Here is a 17,963-nt window from a genome sequence, read left to right on the forward strand (position 1 = left end):
CACTGTACAGAACACAGTTTATCAGTGAAGAGTAGTCTACACTGTACAGAACACAGTTTATCAGTGAAGAGTAGTCTACACTGTACAGAACACAGTTTATCAGTGAAGAGTAGTCTACACTGTACAGAACACAGTTTATCAGTGAAGAGTAGTCTACACTGTACAGAACAATGAATCAAAGGGGAGATGTCAATTGCATTTGTGACGCATATAAAATGTATGGTCACATTTGTGTTTTATTTAATTTAAGAGGAATATTTAAATTTCTGATTCATTCCGGGTATTACTTGAGTCCTCCCAATGGTTTCCTATTGAAATGCATTTATACGTATTGTTGCCAGTAGTGAGGAAGCAAATGGTACGTTTGTTTCTTCTTCACATCTGGTCACTTTTTTTATGAACTGCTGGAACTTCCTCATTCTTCTGAGAGAAGCCTAACAGGACAGACGAAAACGTTATCCTGCCGCATCTTGTCTCCTGTTTTACAGGTTGGTACTATATACAAACACATAATGTCACATAATAGTAATTGGACAAGGTTAGCTAAATGTAGACGAGTCTGTAGACGAGTTGTGAAGTGTGTACTGGTTAATATAACCGAGTAGAACCAGGCTTAGTTTTCTGGACGGTAGGCTAGCTAGTTGTTGTGAAAGTACTGTATTATAGTGGGGGAGGGGAAACTGGTGTCAAGTAGAAACACAATGTCGAAGGGCTGTAAGGGGAAATGGACGTGAGTGAGGACGAGTTAAGTGAAGTGGAAGGGATAGTGAAGAGCTCGGAACCCGAGCCTTTTATCGACAGACATGTTGAAGAAGAATCTGGTCCAGTAGGGGTGACATTTTTGGAGAGTGGATTGGATCTGATTGGATCCTGGCCTTTTGGCGGGTCCGTTTGTGGTTTCATCATGGGTGTAAAATGAGTTGAGTCCAGGGGCGAAAATCTGATATCAACTTTGGAGGGGACAATTACATAAAATTTTCTCAAGAGCAATTCCTGAGGGGGACACCAAAAGTAGTGCTGTAACACATAGCCTACATTGTAATATGGTAAATGTATATTGAGGAACCAAAGAAATAAGGTGTTTGCCGTACTCCTAACTACCGGTACCCAAAACTACACAACTAATCACAACAGCAATACTATTGCCTTAGTTCAGTCACCAGTTTAAGTTGAGAGTGAGGGTATCCATGGCATTTTCCAATTATGTTCCCTATTTTACAAGTCAAAAAAATGGAGAACCTTTCATAATGCTGCCAAACAAAGACTCAACAAACTTACCTGAGACTCCCTGTCTCTGCCAGTCTGTCCCTGCATATCTGTCCCCAACTCTGCTGTCTGTGTGCCATCTGTTGCCTGCTCTGCCTAATGACATCATTGTGAAACATTTCCATTAGAATTTCATTTCTTTCTTATGAACATTTTATCAACTAGTCTTTGAGATATTAGGCTACTAGGGTTCTTACTTTGCGTTTTGGTGAACTGAAAAATACTCTGATGTCCGTCTTTTATTTTTCTGCCATTTTTCTACCTGGCTGGCTGGCTGGCTACACACACACACACAGTATGTAGGTTATTTACAGTAGGAGATGGGCTTCTATCATCTTATCTTCTATCATTCTATTTGGGCTTCGATCTAAAAGGTAGCTAGCAAATGTGAAACGGATTAAAATGACAAGAGTTGACAGCTGTATGAGTTCACCATTTACACAACATATGCTGCAACCTTTTGTAATTTTAATAGTTTGTTTCATATTGGCTGGCTTCCAACAATAGCTGAATTTGCAAAGCTAGCGAGCACCAATTCCGTTTCAGTGGTGTTTGCTATAATCTTTGCTACCCGGGTTAAATAAAGGTGAAATAAAATAAATAAATAAAAGTTCCCTTGCGACAATTTAGCTTTTGCAACGAGACCATTAAATATATTTAAGACAATGGTAGAAGAGAGTGTAGTTCTGTTCAGTTTGGACTTCAGTTTATCGCTAACCTTATCGCAGGGACTTTGAAGCACTAACTTACATCATCTGCATGCTGATCTTTGAATAAATTGACGATAGCAAAGATTCCATCTTTGACGAGACCACATAAATGGAATAGGTACTAGCTAGCTTAATAGTTAATATTTGCGCGCTAGCTCTGCATATTCAGCTAGTGTGTGTGCGCGATTGACTGGATTAACCTCACTTCAGTTACATTCATTGAGTGCCTTTCAGACAGTAGATACGACCCCTCTGTTACCTTGCCAACTAAGGAACTGGCAGTGGATCAAAACATTGTGAGGCAAAGGGTGGGGGGGGTCGCAATCTTTTGAAGCTTAAAAACGCGCTATTAAGTGTCTATAATCAGCACAATTGCTTTCATTGCGTATTATTAATATTATTTAAATTACATAGTTATGTTTCAGTGATATATTGGGGGGGACAAATCATATTTTTCCAAGGATGGGGGGGTCGTGTCCCCCCCGGGATTTCCGCCCCTCCCGGGATTTCCGCCCCTGGTTGAGTCAGTGAAGGTAATCTGTAGTGGGCTTGTGATGTGTACTTCTTCCTCCCAGAGGGAGCTGGCGATCAATATCACGCAACTCGGGACCAGATCGGTTGTTTGCTTTGATCTTAGGAACAGGGCGCCATTTAAAGGAGTGATTTACTGGGGGAGCTGGAAATGTGAAGGAGAACCAGTTGAAGGGGAAGATTCCCACCTCGTCGTTTGTTGCGATGTAGGCAGGATGGAGTGAAGGATGAGACAGAAGAGTCACTAGCTCTATTCGGACGCGATAATATAACCATGATAATATGAAACAAGTACAGGAATTAAAGTGTGTTTGACTAAATGTTCCAAAACAAAGAGGAAGTTGTTGTCATGTTTCTTTTTGTTCGAAAAGCAAACTTTGTTTAGTTGAGTCCATGAATTAATGTTCAATCCTGTTGGGGGTGGCGGGGGGGAGGGGGGGGGGGGGGTGGCTTTTAGTTGAGTCCATGAATTAATGTTGAATCCTGTTGGGGGGGGGCTTTTAGTTGAGTCCATGAATTAATGTTGAATCCTGTTGGGGGGGGGGCTTTTAGTTGAGTCCATGAATTAATGTTGAATCCTGTTGGGGGGGGGGGGCTTTTAGTTGAGTCCATGAATTCATGTTGAATCCTGTTGGGGGGGGGGGCTTTTAGTTGAGTCCATGAATTCATGTTGAATCCTGTTGGGGGGGGGGCTTTTAGTTGAGTCCATGAATTCACGTTGAATCCTGTTGGGGGGCTTTTAGTTGAGTCCATGAATTCACGTTGAATCCTGTTGGGGGGCTTTTAGTTGAGTCCATGAATTCATGTTGAATCCTGTTGGGTGTTCCCCACTCTAGTTTTAACCCCCGTGCACATGGATATATTCTTAGCTAAGGAATGTTCTTCGTCTGTGGTGCAGATCCAGGAACGATAGCATTAGCATGGGGGCTAAAAATGTTTTTGTCTGGGAAATGCCAACAGAGAACTGTCTTAGTTATGACTGTCTTTGGCTGTATTAACAGTGAGGGCTAAAGCTGTTTCTAGAACCTTCATACTTAGGAATGTGATCTAGCATGATTATTCTATTTTAGGTCTGTGATGAGATGTTAGTCTCTAGTCTAAAGTGTTACCCATGAAGGCTGTAGCTGTAAGCAACAAACATTGAGCCGTTATTGTATTGTCACGTCCTGACCATAGAAAGCTTTTATTTTCTATGGGAGATTAGGTCAGGGAGTGACAGGGGGTTTTCTAGTTGTGATTTTCTATGTGGGGTTCTGGTTTAGTTTTCTGTGTTTGGTGATTGGTATGATTCCCAATTAGAGGCAGCTGGTAATCGTTGTCTCTAATTGGGGATCATACTTAAGTAGCTTGTTTTTCACCTGGGGGGTTATGGGATATTGTTTATGTATTAGTTGCATTGTAGTCACGGTTCGTCTATTCTTTATTTGTTTTGTATTTTGCATTAAGTTTCACTTTATAATAAATGATGTGGAACGCTACTCACACCTGCGCCTTGGTCCGATTATTCTAACGAACGTGACACTTATGTCAGATAGCTTGACAATTTCATCTGCTCTGACATACTGTATTAACTTTATTTGATCAAAGATCAAGAGCTGTTGTTCAGGATAACTAATATTATAAATATGGCAGGATGTAATAGGACTGTTCTTGGTCTTGTGTATCTACAGCATAATAATTTTCTGTCTTTTCTTAGAATGTTAAACTCCTGTTTATTCTTCAGTTCCAGAGTGATCCTTCATCAGATCAAATAACAAAACAATGAAAATGCCTGAACCTCATAATAACAAGGTCAGTATAATGTTTATAACACATTTCTAATCCATCATGAAGTATTTGTTTAGTATATTGATAATGACTATCAGGTTTTGATAAGCTTTAACATGCCTAAGAATCCTCAGAATATGTTATGGGGGCATGATTTATTATAATTTAGCCAGACAAACAGAATATTTATAAAGATTAGTAATTTTTTTAATAAATTCCTCCACAGGAAGAACACTGTCACCAATTTTCAATTTCTAGTGGAGACACAGCCCTGACAGATAAAGGGGAAATCGCCTGTATCGAACAGGGGCCCTCTGTGGGAAATATGACACAGGAGCGACAGGAAATACAGGCAAATAAGAAACAAAAATACATTCCCATGCTAGATTCTAGGGAAATTCAGCAGATCTTACACAACCAGTTTCAATGTTTGCTATATCACATGAAGAGTCGGTATCCACAGGAGCAATCTGAGTCTGAAGTGATAGAGTTGATGAGGGAGGAATTTGGTAAGAAATCGGAGGGTTTTACTGAAGTGTACAGATTAACAGAGCTGGCAGAAGTGACCACCTCAGTCTGTAAGGTCGAACACGAATTGATCGAAGGCACAGGTTTCCTGCTGTTCGATAACTTCATCCTGACAAATGGTCATTTGTTCAAGGATGAAGGTGTACTTAATGGAAAGACACTGTCGCTTCCCATAACTGTCACGTTTAATTTTGACACCCCACATGGATCAGGTCAGTGGAAGGTAAATGTTAAACCAGAAGTGGTTGCCATCCAATATGGAGTTGATAGGTGGAAGCGTCAGGTTGACCATGCCATACTGGAGTTGAGGACCCCATTAAAAGGCAAGAAGTTTCCTCCAGGTCTCCTTCAGAAGTATGGCCCAGTCCCTCAGACAGGTGGGATCTACATCATTGGCCATCCAGATGGAGGGTTTAAAAAGATGGACTACACGACCATAATAGAGGTCGAACAAAGAAATGCAGCTGGGAGCAAACATTTAGGAGAAAACCAGAGCTCGATTATGTTAATCAAAGAAATAATTGGGGGTAATGAGTTTTATGAGCAGATAATGCAGGGGAAACCGGATGTGCTGACCTATAACACCTTCTGCCTTTATGGAGCCTCTGGGTCTCCGGTTATAAATCCCAGTCATTGTCAAGTAATTAATGGCATCCCAGTATATGGCTGCCAGGTGATTGCCATGCATACTGGTGGCTTTTCTTACAAATGTAAGGAAACTCATGAAACTCAGAGTGTGATTGAATATGCAATCCCTCTCAGGACCATTCTAGAAAACGTATTGGTCTACTTGGTGGAGACAAACAATGTTCAAACATTGTCAAGATTCACCGATGTTGCCATGAAAAACCCACATCTGTTTGAGCTCATTGCCATTCTTATCACTGAGCTGGAGGCCACAAGTCCACCTGAATACACGGATATCCTTAACGGAATATGGAACACAATATCACAAAGTGGTAAAAGAGATGAGATGCAGAAATTGATCATTGAAAGAAGTGTAGGTATATCAGGGATTGGATTGAGGTGCTGAACTGTGCTTTAACAGAAGTTGGGGTGGATCTGACTGCGGATGTCACCTGTGAGTTGGGAAGCAGCTCTAGGAAATTTAAATCAAATAAAACAATTATGCTTTTATTGTCACACACACCAGATATGTGCAGTGAAATGGGTTGTTTTACAGGCTCAGCCATAGTAGTACAGCACCCCAGGAGCAAATTAGGGTTAAGTGCCTTGTTCAAGGGCACAGAGACAGATTCATTACCTTGTCAGCTTTGGAATTCGAACCAGTGACCTTTCAGTTGCTAGCCCAAAACTCTAACCTCTAGGTTACCCGCTGCCCATCTAGTCTACCCACCTTCCCCTTCGCTTGTTTTCAACTGTAGACATCAGCTATAGAGGGATATGGTGATGTGCCCATTTTATTTAGGAAAGCCACGATATCACATATCATCGCTGTAGGGTGAAAACCTCATCTCCAAAACACACTTTTCAGGAAATTGAAAAACGACCATATTTTATCATTAACGAACATTTAAAAAATAAAGGAGAGCCGCACACTCTAGGAGCTCAGATGCAAAAATATTTTATGTCCAACGTTTCGACAGACAATCTGTCTTCATCAGTGTATAATGACAAACACTGTGAGATGACTCATTTATATAGTGTCAAAAGACACACACAGGTGTCTGTAATCATGGCCGGGTGTGACCTGATATCATTGGTTAGTTCTCATATATTAAAATAGCATACAAAAAACATAAATGGATAGCGTACGATCATAGATACAATTTGGCTACATAAGCCTTTACAATAGCAAAATTACAATAATCACAAGAATGGCTTCAGAGGGTTTTCTTCCAAAAAGTGGGCCACACTTTTTGGAAGAAAACCATCTGTCGAGTTTTTGCACCTAATGGTGCTACGATGCTCTGAGATATACTTTTAATTCACGCTTTGTTTTATCCACATCATTTTTACCACAAGGACAAGTTATAAGATAAATAACTGCCTTAGTGGAGCATGTAATAACACCTTTGATTAGGATCTGTTTCCCTGTTTGGGGGTGTTTGAAGGATCTACATTTATAAGTGTCATTGCATTGAGTACAGCCGTTACACTTGTAGTTTCCATCCAGTAGGGGGCGCAAATAGACGTTGTTCAGGAATATCTTGTGGTGGTAAATCAGAGTTCACCAATTGGTCTCTGAGATTTCTGCCCTGTGAGAATACGACCAAGGGAAGGTCCGAAAACACATTACCGATACTATCATTGGATCTTAGAATGTGCCAATGTTTGAATGATTTCCTTAATTTGTTCAGAGCACTTAGAATAGCAGGTAGTTAGAACGCAAGAATGGTTCTTTTTGCGAGTCTGACCTTTAACAAGGTCATGTCTTGTTTTGAAATTTCTCAATGGCAGTATTAATCTGATCATTTTTGTACCCCCTCTCCTTGAACTTTCTTTGAGTATCAGCCATATTTCTGTCAATCTGATTGTTTTTTTACAAATAATTTTGATTCGACAGAATTGGCTGTAGGGCAAACTGTTTTTCAAGGGAAGTGGGTGACAACTATCGGCCCTCAACCAACTGTTACGATCAGGTTTCCTGTAAAGATCGGTGGGTGACAAGTATCGGCCCTCAACCAACTATTACGATCAGTAGGTTTCCTGTAAAGATCGGTGGGTGACAAGTATCGGCCCTCAACCAACTATTACGATCAGTAGGTTTCCTGTAAAGATCGGTGGGTGACAAGTATCGGCCCTCAACCAACTACTACGATCAGTAGGTTTCCTGTAAAGATCGGTGGGTGACAAGTATCGGCCCTCAACCAACTATTACGATCAGTAGGTTTCCTGTAAAGATCGGTGGGTGACAAGTATCGGCCCTCAACCAACTATTACGATCAGTAGGTTTCCTGTAAAGATCGGTGGGTGACAAGTATCGGCCCTCAACCAACTATTACGATCAGTAGGTTTCCTGTAAAGATCGGTGGGTGACAAGTATCGGCCCTCAACCAACTATTACGATCAGTAGGTTTCCTGTAAAGATCGGTGGGTGACAAGTATCGGCCCTCAACCAACTATTACGATCAGTAGGTTTCCTGTAAAGATCGGTGGGTGACAAGTATCGGCCCTCAACCAACTATTACGATCAGTAGGTTTCCTGTAAAGATCGGTGGGTGACAAGTATCGGCCCTCAACCAACTATTACGATCAGTAGGTTTCCTGTAAAGATCGGTGGGTGACAAGTATCGGCCCTCAACCAACTATTACGATCAGTAGGTTTCCTGTAAAGATCGGTGGGTGACAAGTATCGGCCCTCAACCAACTATTACGATCAGTAGGTTTCCTGTAAAGATCGGTGGGTGACAAGTATCGGCCCTCAACCAACTATTACGATCAGTAGGTTTCCTGTAAAGATCGGTGGGTGACAAGTATCGGCCTTCAACCAACTATTACGATCAGTAGGTTTCCTGTAAAGATCGGTGGGTGACAAGTATCGGCAAGTCTGTCATGGAAAGAGCAGGTGTTCTTAATGTTTTGTACACTCAGTGTATGTCAGTGCTTTTTACTTTTCAATAAAAAGTAGCCTTCAGTGCAAATATTCTCCCTCAATCATGTGTTATGGAGTGTGTTTATTTTCCAGGCAATTTGAGTTTTGACTTATTTCTCCTACAACACATCCTGACTCTCCTCCTCCACTCTGCTATTCTGGGGGGCGTTCAGCGGAAAGCAACGTTTTGGAATGTTCAGATAGATATATATAGTAATAATAACAATAATTATTATTATTACTATATTTGCAAAAGCGCTTTCCACTACACAAAAAAATTCTCAAAGTGCATAAAATAAAATAATTATAATAACAAATAACCATATCATGAAAAGCAACAAAGTTGAGGAGGAAGGGCAGCTACAGGCCAGCCGACAGAGATGCCAAACCTTCTCAGTGGAGTGCTGATTTAGGATCAGGAGGAAGGGTAGCTACAGGCCAGCCGATAGAGATGTCAAACTCTCTCAGAGGAGTGCTGATTTAGGATCAGGAGGAAGGGTAGCTACAGGCCAGCCGACAGAGATGCCAAACCTTCTCAGAGGAGTGCTGATTTAGGATCAGGAGGAAGGGTAGCTACAGGCCAGCCGACAGAGATGCCAAACCTTCTCAGAGGAGTGCTGATTTAGGATCAGTTTTGCATTTAAGATCACAATGAATAAGATTAGAGGACAGAGGGGTGTGACCTGGGCCCTTATCCACAAAGAGTCTCAGAGAAGGAGTGCTGATCTAGGATCTGTCCATATAATCAATAAAACTGATCCTAGATCAGCCCTACTCTGAGAGGTTTAATACATACAGCCCCTGGTGTTCTGTGGAGTCTGGTCTCCCCTCCTGGTCTTCAGATTCACTGATCACAGCACAGACCATCCCCAACAGAACACAGACCATCCCCAACAGAACACAGACCATCCCCAACAGAACACAGACCATCCCCAACAGAACACAGACCATCCCCAACAGAACACAGACCATCCCCAACAGAACACAGACCATCCCCAACAGAACACAGACCATCCCCAACAGAACACAGACCATCCCCAACAGAACACAGACCATCCCCAACAGAACACAGACCATCCCCAACAGAACACAGACCATCTCCAACAGAACACAGACCGTCCCCAACAGAACACAGACCGTCCCCAACAGAACACAGACCGTCCCCGACAGAACACAGACCATCCCCGACAGAACACAGACCATCCCCGACAGAACACAGACCATCTCCGACAGAACACAGACCATCTCCGACAGAACACAGACCATCTCCGACAGAACACAGACCATCCCCAACAGAACACAGCGACCATCCCCGACAGAACACAGACCATCCCCGACAGAACACAGACCATCCCCGACAGAACACAGACCATCCCCGACAGAACACAGACCATCCCCGACAGAACACAGACCATCCCCGACAGAACACAGACCATCCCCGACAGAACACAGACCATCCCCGACAGAACACAGACCATCCCCGACAGAACACAGACCATCCCCGACAGAACACAGACCATCCCCAACAGAACACAGACCATCCCCGACAGAACACAGACCATCACCAACAGAACACAGACCATCCCCAACAGAACACAGACCATCCCCGACAGAACACAGACCATCTCCAACAGAACACAGACCATCCCCGACAGAACACAGACCATCCCCGACAGAACACAGACCATCCCCGACAGAACACAGACCATCCCCGACAGAACACAGACCATCCCCAACAGAACACAGACCATCCCCAACAGAACACAGACCATCCCCAACAGAACACAGACCATCCCTAACAGAACACAGACCATCCTCAACAGAACACAGACCATCCCCAACAGAACACAGACCATCTCCAACAGAACACAGACCATCTCCAACAGAACACAGCGACCACCTCCAACAGAACACAGCGACCATCTCCAACAGAACACAGCGACCATCTCCAACAGAACACAGCGACCATCTCCAACAGAACACACAGACCATCCCCAACAGAACACACAGACCATCTCCAACAGAACACAGACCATCCCCAACAGAACACAGACCATCTCCAACAGAACACAGACCATCCCCAACAGAACACAGCGACCATCTCCAACAGAACACAGCGACCATCTCCAACAGAACACAGACCATCCCCAACAGAACACACAGACCATCCCCAACAGAACACACAGACCATCTCCAACAGAACACAGACCATCCCCAACAGAACACAGACCATCTCCAACAGAACACAGACCATCCCCAACAGAACACAGCGACCATCTCCAACAGAACACAGACCATCCCCAATAGAACACAGACCATCCCCAACAGAACACAGACCATCTCCAACAGAACACAGACCATCTCCAACAGAACACAGACCATCCCCAACAGAACACAGACCATCCCCAACAGAACACAGACCATCCCCAACAGAACACAGACCATCCCCAACAGAACACAGACCATCCCCGACAGAACACAGACCATCCCCGACAGAACACAGACCATCCCCAACAGAACACAGACCATCCCCGACAGAACACAGACCATCCCCGACAGAACACAGACCATCTCCGACAGAACACAGACCATCCCCGACAGAACACAGACCATCCCCGACAGAACACAGACCATCCCCGACAGAACACAGACCATCCCCGACAGAACACAGACCATCCCCGACAGAACACAGACCATCCCCGACAGAACACAGCGACCATCCCCAACAGAACACAGACCATCTCCAAAAGAACACAGACCATCCCCAACAGAACACAGACCATCCCCAACAGAACACAGACCATCCCCAACAGAACACAGACCATCCCCAACAGAACACAGACCATCTCCGACAGAACACAGACCATCCCCGACAGAACACAGACCATCTCCAAAAGAACACAGACCATCTCTAACAGAACACAGACCATCTCTAACAGAACACAGACCATCCCCAACAGAACACAGACCATCTCCAAAAGAACACAGACCATCTCTAACAGAACACAGACCATCCCCAACAGAACACAGACCATCTCCGACAGAACACAGACCATCCCCAACAGAACACAGCGACCATCCCCAACAGAACACCGACCATCCCCAACAGAACACAGACCATCCCCAACAGAACACAGACCATCCCCAACAGAACACAGCGACCATCCCCAACAGAACACAGCGACCATCCCCAACAGAACACCGACCATCCCCAACAGAACACAGACCATCTCCAACAGAACACAGACCATCCCCAACAGAACACAGACCATCCCCAACAGAACACAGACCATCCCCAACAGAACACAGACCATCTCCAACAGAACACAGACCATCTCCAACAGAACACAGACCATCCCCAACAGAACACAGCGACCATCTCCAACAGAACACAGACCATCCCCAACAGAACACAGACCATCCCCAACAGAACACAGACCATCCCCAACAGAACACAGACCATCCCCAACAGAACACAGACCATCCCCAACAGAACACAGACCATCCCCAACAGAACACAGACCATCCCCAACAGAACACAGACCATCTCCAACAGAACACAGACCATCCCCAACAGAACACAGACCATCCCCAACAGAACACAGACCATCCCCAACAGAACACAGACCATCCCCAACAGAACACAGACCATCCCCAACAGAACACAGACCATCCCCAACAGAACACAGACCATCCCCGACAGAACACAGACCATCCCCAACAGAACACAGACCATCCCCAAAAGAACACAGACCATCCCCAAAAGAACACAGACCTCCCCCGACAGAACACAGACCATCCCCGACAGAACACAGACCATCTCCGACAGAACACAGACCATCTCCGACAGAACACAGACCATCCCCGACATAACACAGACCATCCCCGACATAACACAGACCATCCCCGACAGAACACAGACCATCCCCGACAGAACACAGACCATCCCCGACAGAACACAGACCATCCCCGACAGAACACAGACCATCCCCGACAGAACACAGACCATCCCCGACAGAACACAGACCATCCCCGACAGAACACAGACCATCCCCAACAGAACACAGACCATCCCCAACAGAACACAGACCATCCCCAACAGAACACAGACCATCCCCAACAGAACACAGACCATCCCCAACAGAACACAGACCATCCCCAACAGAACACAGACCATCTCCAACAGAACACAGACCATCCCCAACAGAACACAGACCATCCTCAACAGAACACACAGACCATCTCCAACAGAACACAGACCATCCCCAACAGAACACACAGACCATCTCCAACAGAACACAGACCATCCCCAACAGAACACACAGACCATCTCCAACAGAACACAGACCATCCCCAACAGAACACAGCGACCATCTCCAACAGAACACAGACCATCCCCAACAGAACACACAGACCATCTCCAACAGAACACACAGACCATCCCCAACAGAACACAGACCATCCCCAACAGAACACAGACCATCCCCAACAGAACACAGACCATCCCCAAAAGAACACAGACCATCCCCAACAGAACACAGCGACCATCCCCAACAGAACACAGACCGTGTCTGTGCCTTGATCTAGGTTGGGCAAAATTAAAGATGGCGGTGTTCGCTTTAGCAATCTCACTAGTATAAAGACCTCCTCCATTCCTGCCATTATTGAAAGAGATTGTGATACTTCACATCTCAAAATTGGGCTACTTAATGTTAGATCCCTCACTTCAAAGGCAGTTATAGTCAATGAACTAATCACTGATCATAATCTTGATGTGATTGGCCTGACTGAAACATGGCTTAAGCCTGATGAATTTACTGTGTTAAATGAGGCCTCACCCCCTGGTTACACTAGTGACCATATCCCCCGCGCATCCCGCAAAGGCGGAGGTGTTGCTAACATTTATGATAGCAAATTTCAATTTACCCCAAAAAAAACAACAACGACGTTTTCGTCTTTTGAGCTTCTAGTCATGAAATCTATGCAGCCTACTCAATCACTTTTTATAGCTACTGTTTACAGGCCTCCTGGGCCATATGCAGCGTTCCTCACTGAGTTCCCTGAATTCCTATCGGACCTTGTAGTCATCGCAGATAATATTCTAATTTTTGGTGACTTTAATATTCACATGGAAAAGTCCACAGACCCACTCCAAAAGGCTTTCAGAGCCATCATCGACTCAGTGGGTTTTGTCCAACATGTCTCTGGACCTACTCACTGCCACAGTCATACTCTGGACCTAGTTTTGTCCCATGGAATAAATGTTGTGGATCTTAATGTTTTTCCTCATAATCCTGGACTATCGGACCACCATTTTATTATGTTCGCAATCGCAACAAATAATCTGCTCAGACCCCATCCAAGAAGCATTAAAAGTTGTGCTATAAATTCTCAGACAACCCAAAGATTCCTTGATGCACTTCCAGACTCCCTCTGCCTACCCAAGGACATCAGAGGACAAAAATCAGTTAACCACCTAACCGAGGAACTCAATTTAACCTTGCGCAATACCCTAGATGCAGTTGCACCCCTAAAAACTAAAAACATTTGTCATAAGAAACTAGCTCCCTGGTATACAGAAAATACACGAGCTCTGAAGCAAGCTTCCAGAAAATTGGAACGGAAATGGCGCCACACCAAACTGGAAGTCTTCCGACTAGCTTGGAAAGACAGTACCGTGCAGTATCGAAGAGCCCTCACTGCTGCTCGATCATCCTATTTGTCCAACTTAATTGAGGAAAATAAGAACAATCCAAAATTTCTTTTTGATACTGTCGCAAAGTTAACTAAAAAGCAGCATTCCCCAGGAGAGGATGGCTCTCACTTCAGCAGTGATGAATTCATGAACTTCTTTGAGGAAAAGATCATGATCATTAGAAAGCAAATTACGGACTCCTCTTTAAATCTGCGTATTCCTCCAAAGCTCCGTTGTCCTGAGTCTGCACAACCCTGCCAGGACCTAGGATCAAGGGAGACACTAAAGTGTTTTAGTACTATATCTCTTGACACAATGATGAAAATAATCATGGCCTCTAAACCTTCAAGCTGCATACTGGATCCTATTCCAACTAAACTACTGAAAGAGCTGCTTTCTGTGCTTGGCCCTCCTATGTTGAACATAATAAACGGCTCTCTATCCACCGGATGTGTACCAAACTCACTAAAAGTGGCAGTAATAAAGCCTCTCTTGAAAAAGCCAAATCTTGACCCAGAAATTATAAAAAACTATCGGCCTATATCGAATCTTCCATTCCTCTCAAAAATTTTAGAAAAAGCTGTTGCGCAGCAACTCACTGCCTTCCTGAAGACAAACAATGTACACGAAATGCTTCAGTCTGGTTTTAGACCCCATCATAGCACTGAGACTGCACTTGTGAAGGTGGTAAATGACCTTTTAACTTGTTATGGATAGGGGGCAGTATTTTCACGGCCGGATAAAAAACATACCCGATTTAATCTGGTTATTACTCCTGCCCATAAACTAGAATATGCATATAATTAGTAGCTTTGGATAGAAAACACTCCAAAGTTTCTAAAACTGTTTGAATGGTGTCTGTGAGTATAACAGAACTCAAACGGCAGGCCAAAACCTGAGAAGATTCTGTACAGAAAGTACCCTGTCTGACCATTTCTTGGCCTTTGTCATCTCTATCCAAAACAGAGGATCTCTGCTGTAACGTGACACTTTCTAAGGCTCCCATAGGCTCTCAGAAGGCGCCAGAACGTTGAATGATGACTCTGCAGTTACTGGCTGAAAAACAGTAGCGCATTTGGTAAGTGGTCGATCTGAGAACAATGAGACGGGTGTACGCGTGCACGTGAAGAGTCCATTTTACTTTTTCAGTCTTTGAACGAAAACAACGACTCCCGGTCGGAATATTATCGCTATTTTACAAGAAAAATCACATAAAAAATCATTTTAAACAGCGTTTGACATGCTTCGAACTACGGTAATGGAATATTTTGTCACGATACGCGTCCGCGCGTCACCCTTCGTTACCCTTCGGATAGTGTCTTGAACGCACGAACAAAACACCGCTATTTGGATATAACTATGGATTATTTGGAACACAACCAACATTTGTTGTTGAAGTAGAAGTCCTGGGAGTGCATTCTGACGAAGAACAGCAAAGGTAATCCAATCTTTCTTATAGTAAATCTGAGTTTGGTGAGTTCCAAACTTGGTGGGTGTCAAATTAGCTAGCCCGTGATGGTAAGCTATCTACTCAGAATATTGCAAAATGTGCTTTCACCGAAAAGCTATTTTAAAATCGGGCACCGCAATTGCATAAAGGAGTTCTGTATCTATAATTCTTAAAATAATTGTTATGTTTTTTGTGAACGTTTATCGTGAGTAATTTAGTAAATTCACCGGAAGTGTTCGGTGGGAATGCTAGTTCTGAACGTCACATGCTAATGTAAAAAGCTGGTTTTTGATATAAATATGTACTTGATTGAACAAAACATGCATGTATTGTACAACATAATGTCCTAGGAGTGTCATCTGATGAAGATCATCAAAGGTTAGTGCTGCATTTAGCTGTGGTTTTGGTTTTTGTGACATTATATGCTAGCTTGAAAAATGGGTGTCTGATTATTTCTGGCTGGGTACTCTGCTGACATAATCTAATGTTTTGCTTTCGTTGCAAAGCCTTTTTGAAATCGGACAGTGTGGTTAGATAAAGGAGAGTCTTGTCTTTAAAATGGTGTAAAATAGTCATATGTTTGAAAAATTGAAGTTTTCGGATTTTCGAGGAGTTTGTATTTCGTGCCACGCCCTATCATTGGATATTGGAGTGGTGTTCCGCTAGCGGAACGTCTAGATGTAAGAGGTTTTAATGACGTCAGACCGAGGTTCTGCGTCTGTCCTCGTGCTCCTAGATCACCACATTCTTTTGGAGAGATTGGAAACCCAAATTGGTCTACATAGACAAGTTCTGGCCTGGTTTAGGTCTTATCTGTCGGAAAGATATCAGTTTGTCTCTGTGAATGGTTTGTCCTCTGACAAATCAACTGTAAATTTTGGTGTTCCTCAAGGTTCCGTTTTAGGACCACTATTGTTTTCACTATATATTTTACCTCTTGGGGATGTCATTCGAAAACATAATGTTACATTTCACTGCTATGCGGATGACACACAGCTGTACATTTCAATGAAACATGGTGAAGCCCCAAAATTGCCCTCGCTAGAAGCCTGTGTCTCAGACATAAAGAAGTGGATGGCTGCAAACTTTCTACTTTTAAACTCGGACAAAACAGAGATGCTTGTTCTAGGTCCCAAGAAACAAAGAGATCTTCTGTTGAATCTGACAATTAATCTGGATGGTTGCACAGTCGTCTCAAATAAAACTGTGAAGGACCTCGGCGTTACTCTGGACCCTGATCTCTTTTGAAGAACATATCAAGACTGTTTCAAGGACAGCTTTTTTCCATCTACGTAACATTGCAAAAATCAGAAACTTTCTGTCCAAAAATGATGCAGAAAAATTAATCCATGCTTTTGTTACTTCTAGGCTGGACTACTGCAATGCTCTACTTTCCGGCTACCCGGATAAAGCACTAAACAAACTTCAGTTAGTGCTAAATACGGCTGCTAGAATCCTGACTAGAACCAAAAAAATTGATCATATTACTCCAGTGCTAGCCTCCCTACACTGGCTTCCTGTTAAGGCAAGGGCTGATTTCAAGGTTTTACTGCTAACCTACAAAGCATTACATGGGCTTGCTCCTACCTATCTTTCCGATTTGGTCTTGCCGTACATACCTACACGTACGCTACGGTCACAAGACGCGGGCCTCCTAATTGTTCCTAGAATTTCTAAGCAAACAGCTGGAGGCAGGGCTTTCTCCTATAGAGCTCCATTTTTATGGAATAGTCTGCCTACCCATGTGAGAGACGCAGACTCAGTCTCAACCTTTAAGTCTTTACTGAAGACATATCTCTTCAGTAGGTCCTATGATTAAGTGTAGTCTGGCCCAGGGGTGTGAAGGTGAACGGAAAGGCTGGAGCAACGAACCGCCCTTGCTGTCTCTGCCTGGCCGGTTTCCCCTCTTTCCACTGGGATTCTCTGCCTCTACCCCTATTACGGGGGCTGAGTCACTGACTTACTGGTGTTCTTCCATGCCGTCCCTGGGAAGGGTGCGTCACTTGAGTGGGTTGAGTCACTGACGTGGTCTTCCTGTCTGGGTTGGCGCCCCCCCTTGGGCTGTGCCGTGGCGGATATCTTTGTGGGCTATACTCGGCCTTGTCCCTGGATGGTATGTTGGTGGTTGGAGATATTCCTCCAGTGGTGTGGAGGCTGTGCTTTGGCAAAGTGGGTGGGGTTATATCCTACCTGTTTGGCCCTGTCCGGGGGTTTCATTGGATGGAGCCACAGTGTCTCCTGACCCCTCCTGTCTCAGCCTCCAGTATTTATGCTGCAGTAGTTTATGTGTCGGGGGGCTAGGGTCAGTCTGTCACATCTGGAGTATTGCTCTTGTCTTTTCCGGTGTCCTGTGTGAATTTAAATATGTACTCTCTCTAATTCTCTCATTCTCTTTCTTTCTTTCTCTCTCTAGGAGGACCTGAGCCCTAGGACCATGCCCCAGGACTACCTGGCTTGATG

The 17,963-nt window shown here is 44.1% G+C and overlaps 1 protein-coding gene across 2 annotated transcripts; it reads left to right on the forward strand.

The window, feature by feature from the left end:
* The first annotated feature begins 269 nt into the window (after nucleotides 1-269).
* Nucleotides 270-17,948, forward strand: LOC115182940 (protein FAM111A-like). Of its 2 annotated transcripts, none has more exons than XR_003873919.1 (3): nucleotides 270-488; nucleotides 4,231-4,298; nucleotides 17,917-17,948. XR_003873919.1 is itself a non-coding variant. In XM_029744299.1 (3 exons), the coding sequence occupies exons 2-3, from the start codon at nucleotides 4,269-4,271 to the stop codon at nucleotides 5,833-5,835; spliced, it is 1,365 nt and encodes a 454-aa protein (XP_029600159.1). In that variant the 5' UTR covers nucleotides 292-488; nucleotides 4,231-4,268; the 3' UTR covers nucleotides 5,836-6,344. The 2 variants fall into 2 exon arrangements, 1 of the variants encoding a protein (XP_029600159.1); XM_029744299.1 differs by lacking the exon at nucleotides 17,917-17,948 and adding an exon at nucleotides 4,501-6,344 and having other exon boundaries at nucleotides 292-488.
* Nucleotides 17,949-17,963: the final 15 nt, after the last annotated feature.

This window comes from Salmo trutta, unplaced genomic scaffold (assembly GCF_901001165.1).
Source record: "Salmo trutta unplaced genomic scaffold, fSalTru1.1, whole genome shotgun sequence".
Classification (NCBI taxonomy): Eukaryota; Metazoa; Chordata; class Actinopteri; order Salmoniformes; family Salmonidae; genus Salmo; species Salmo trutta.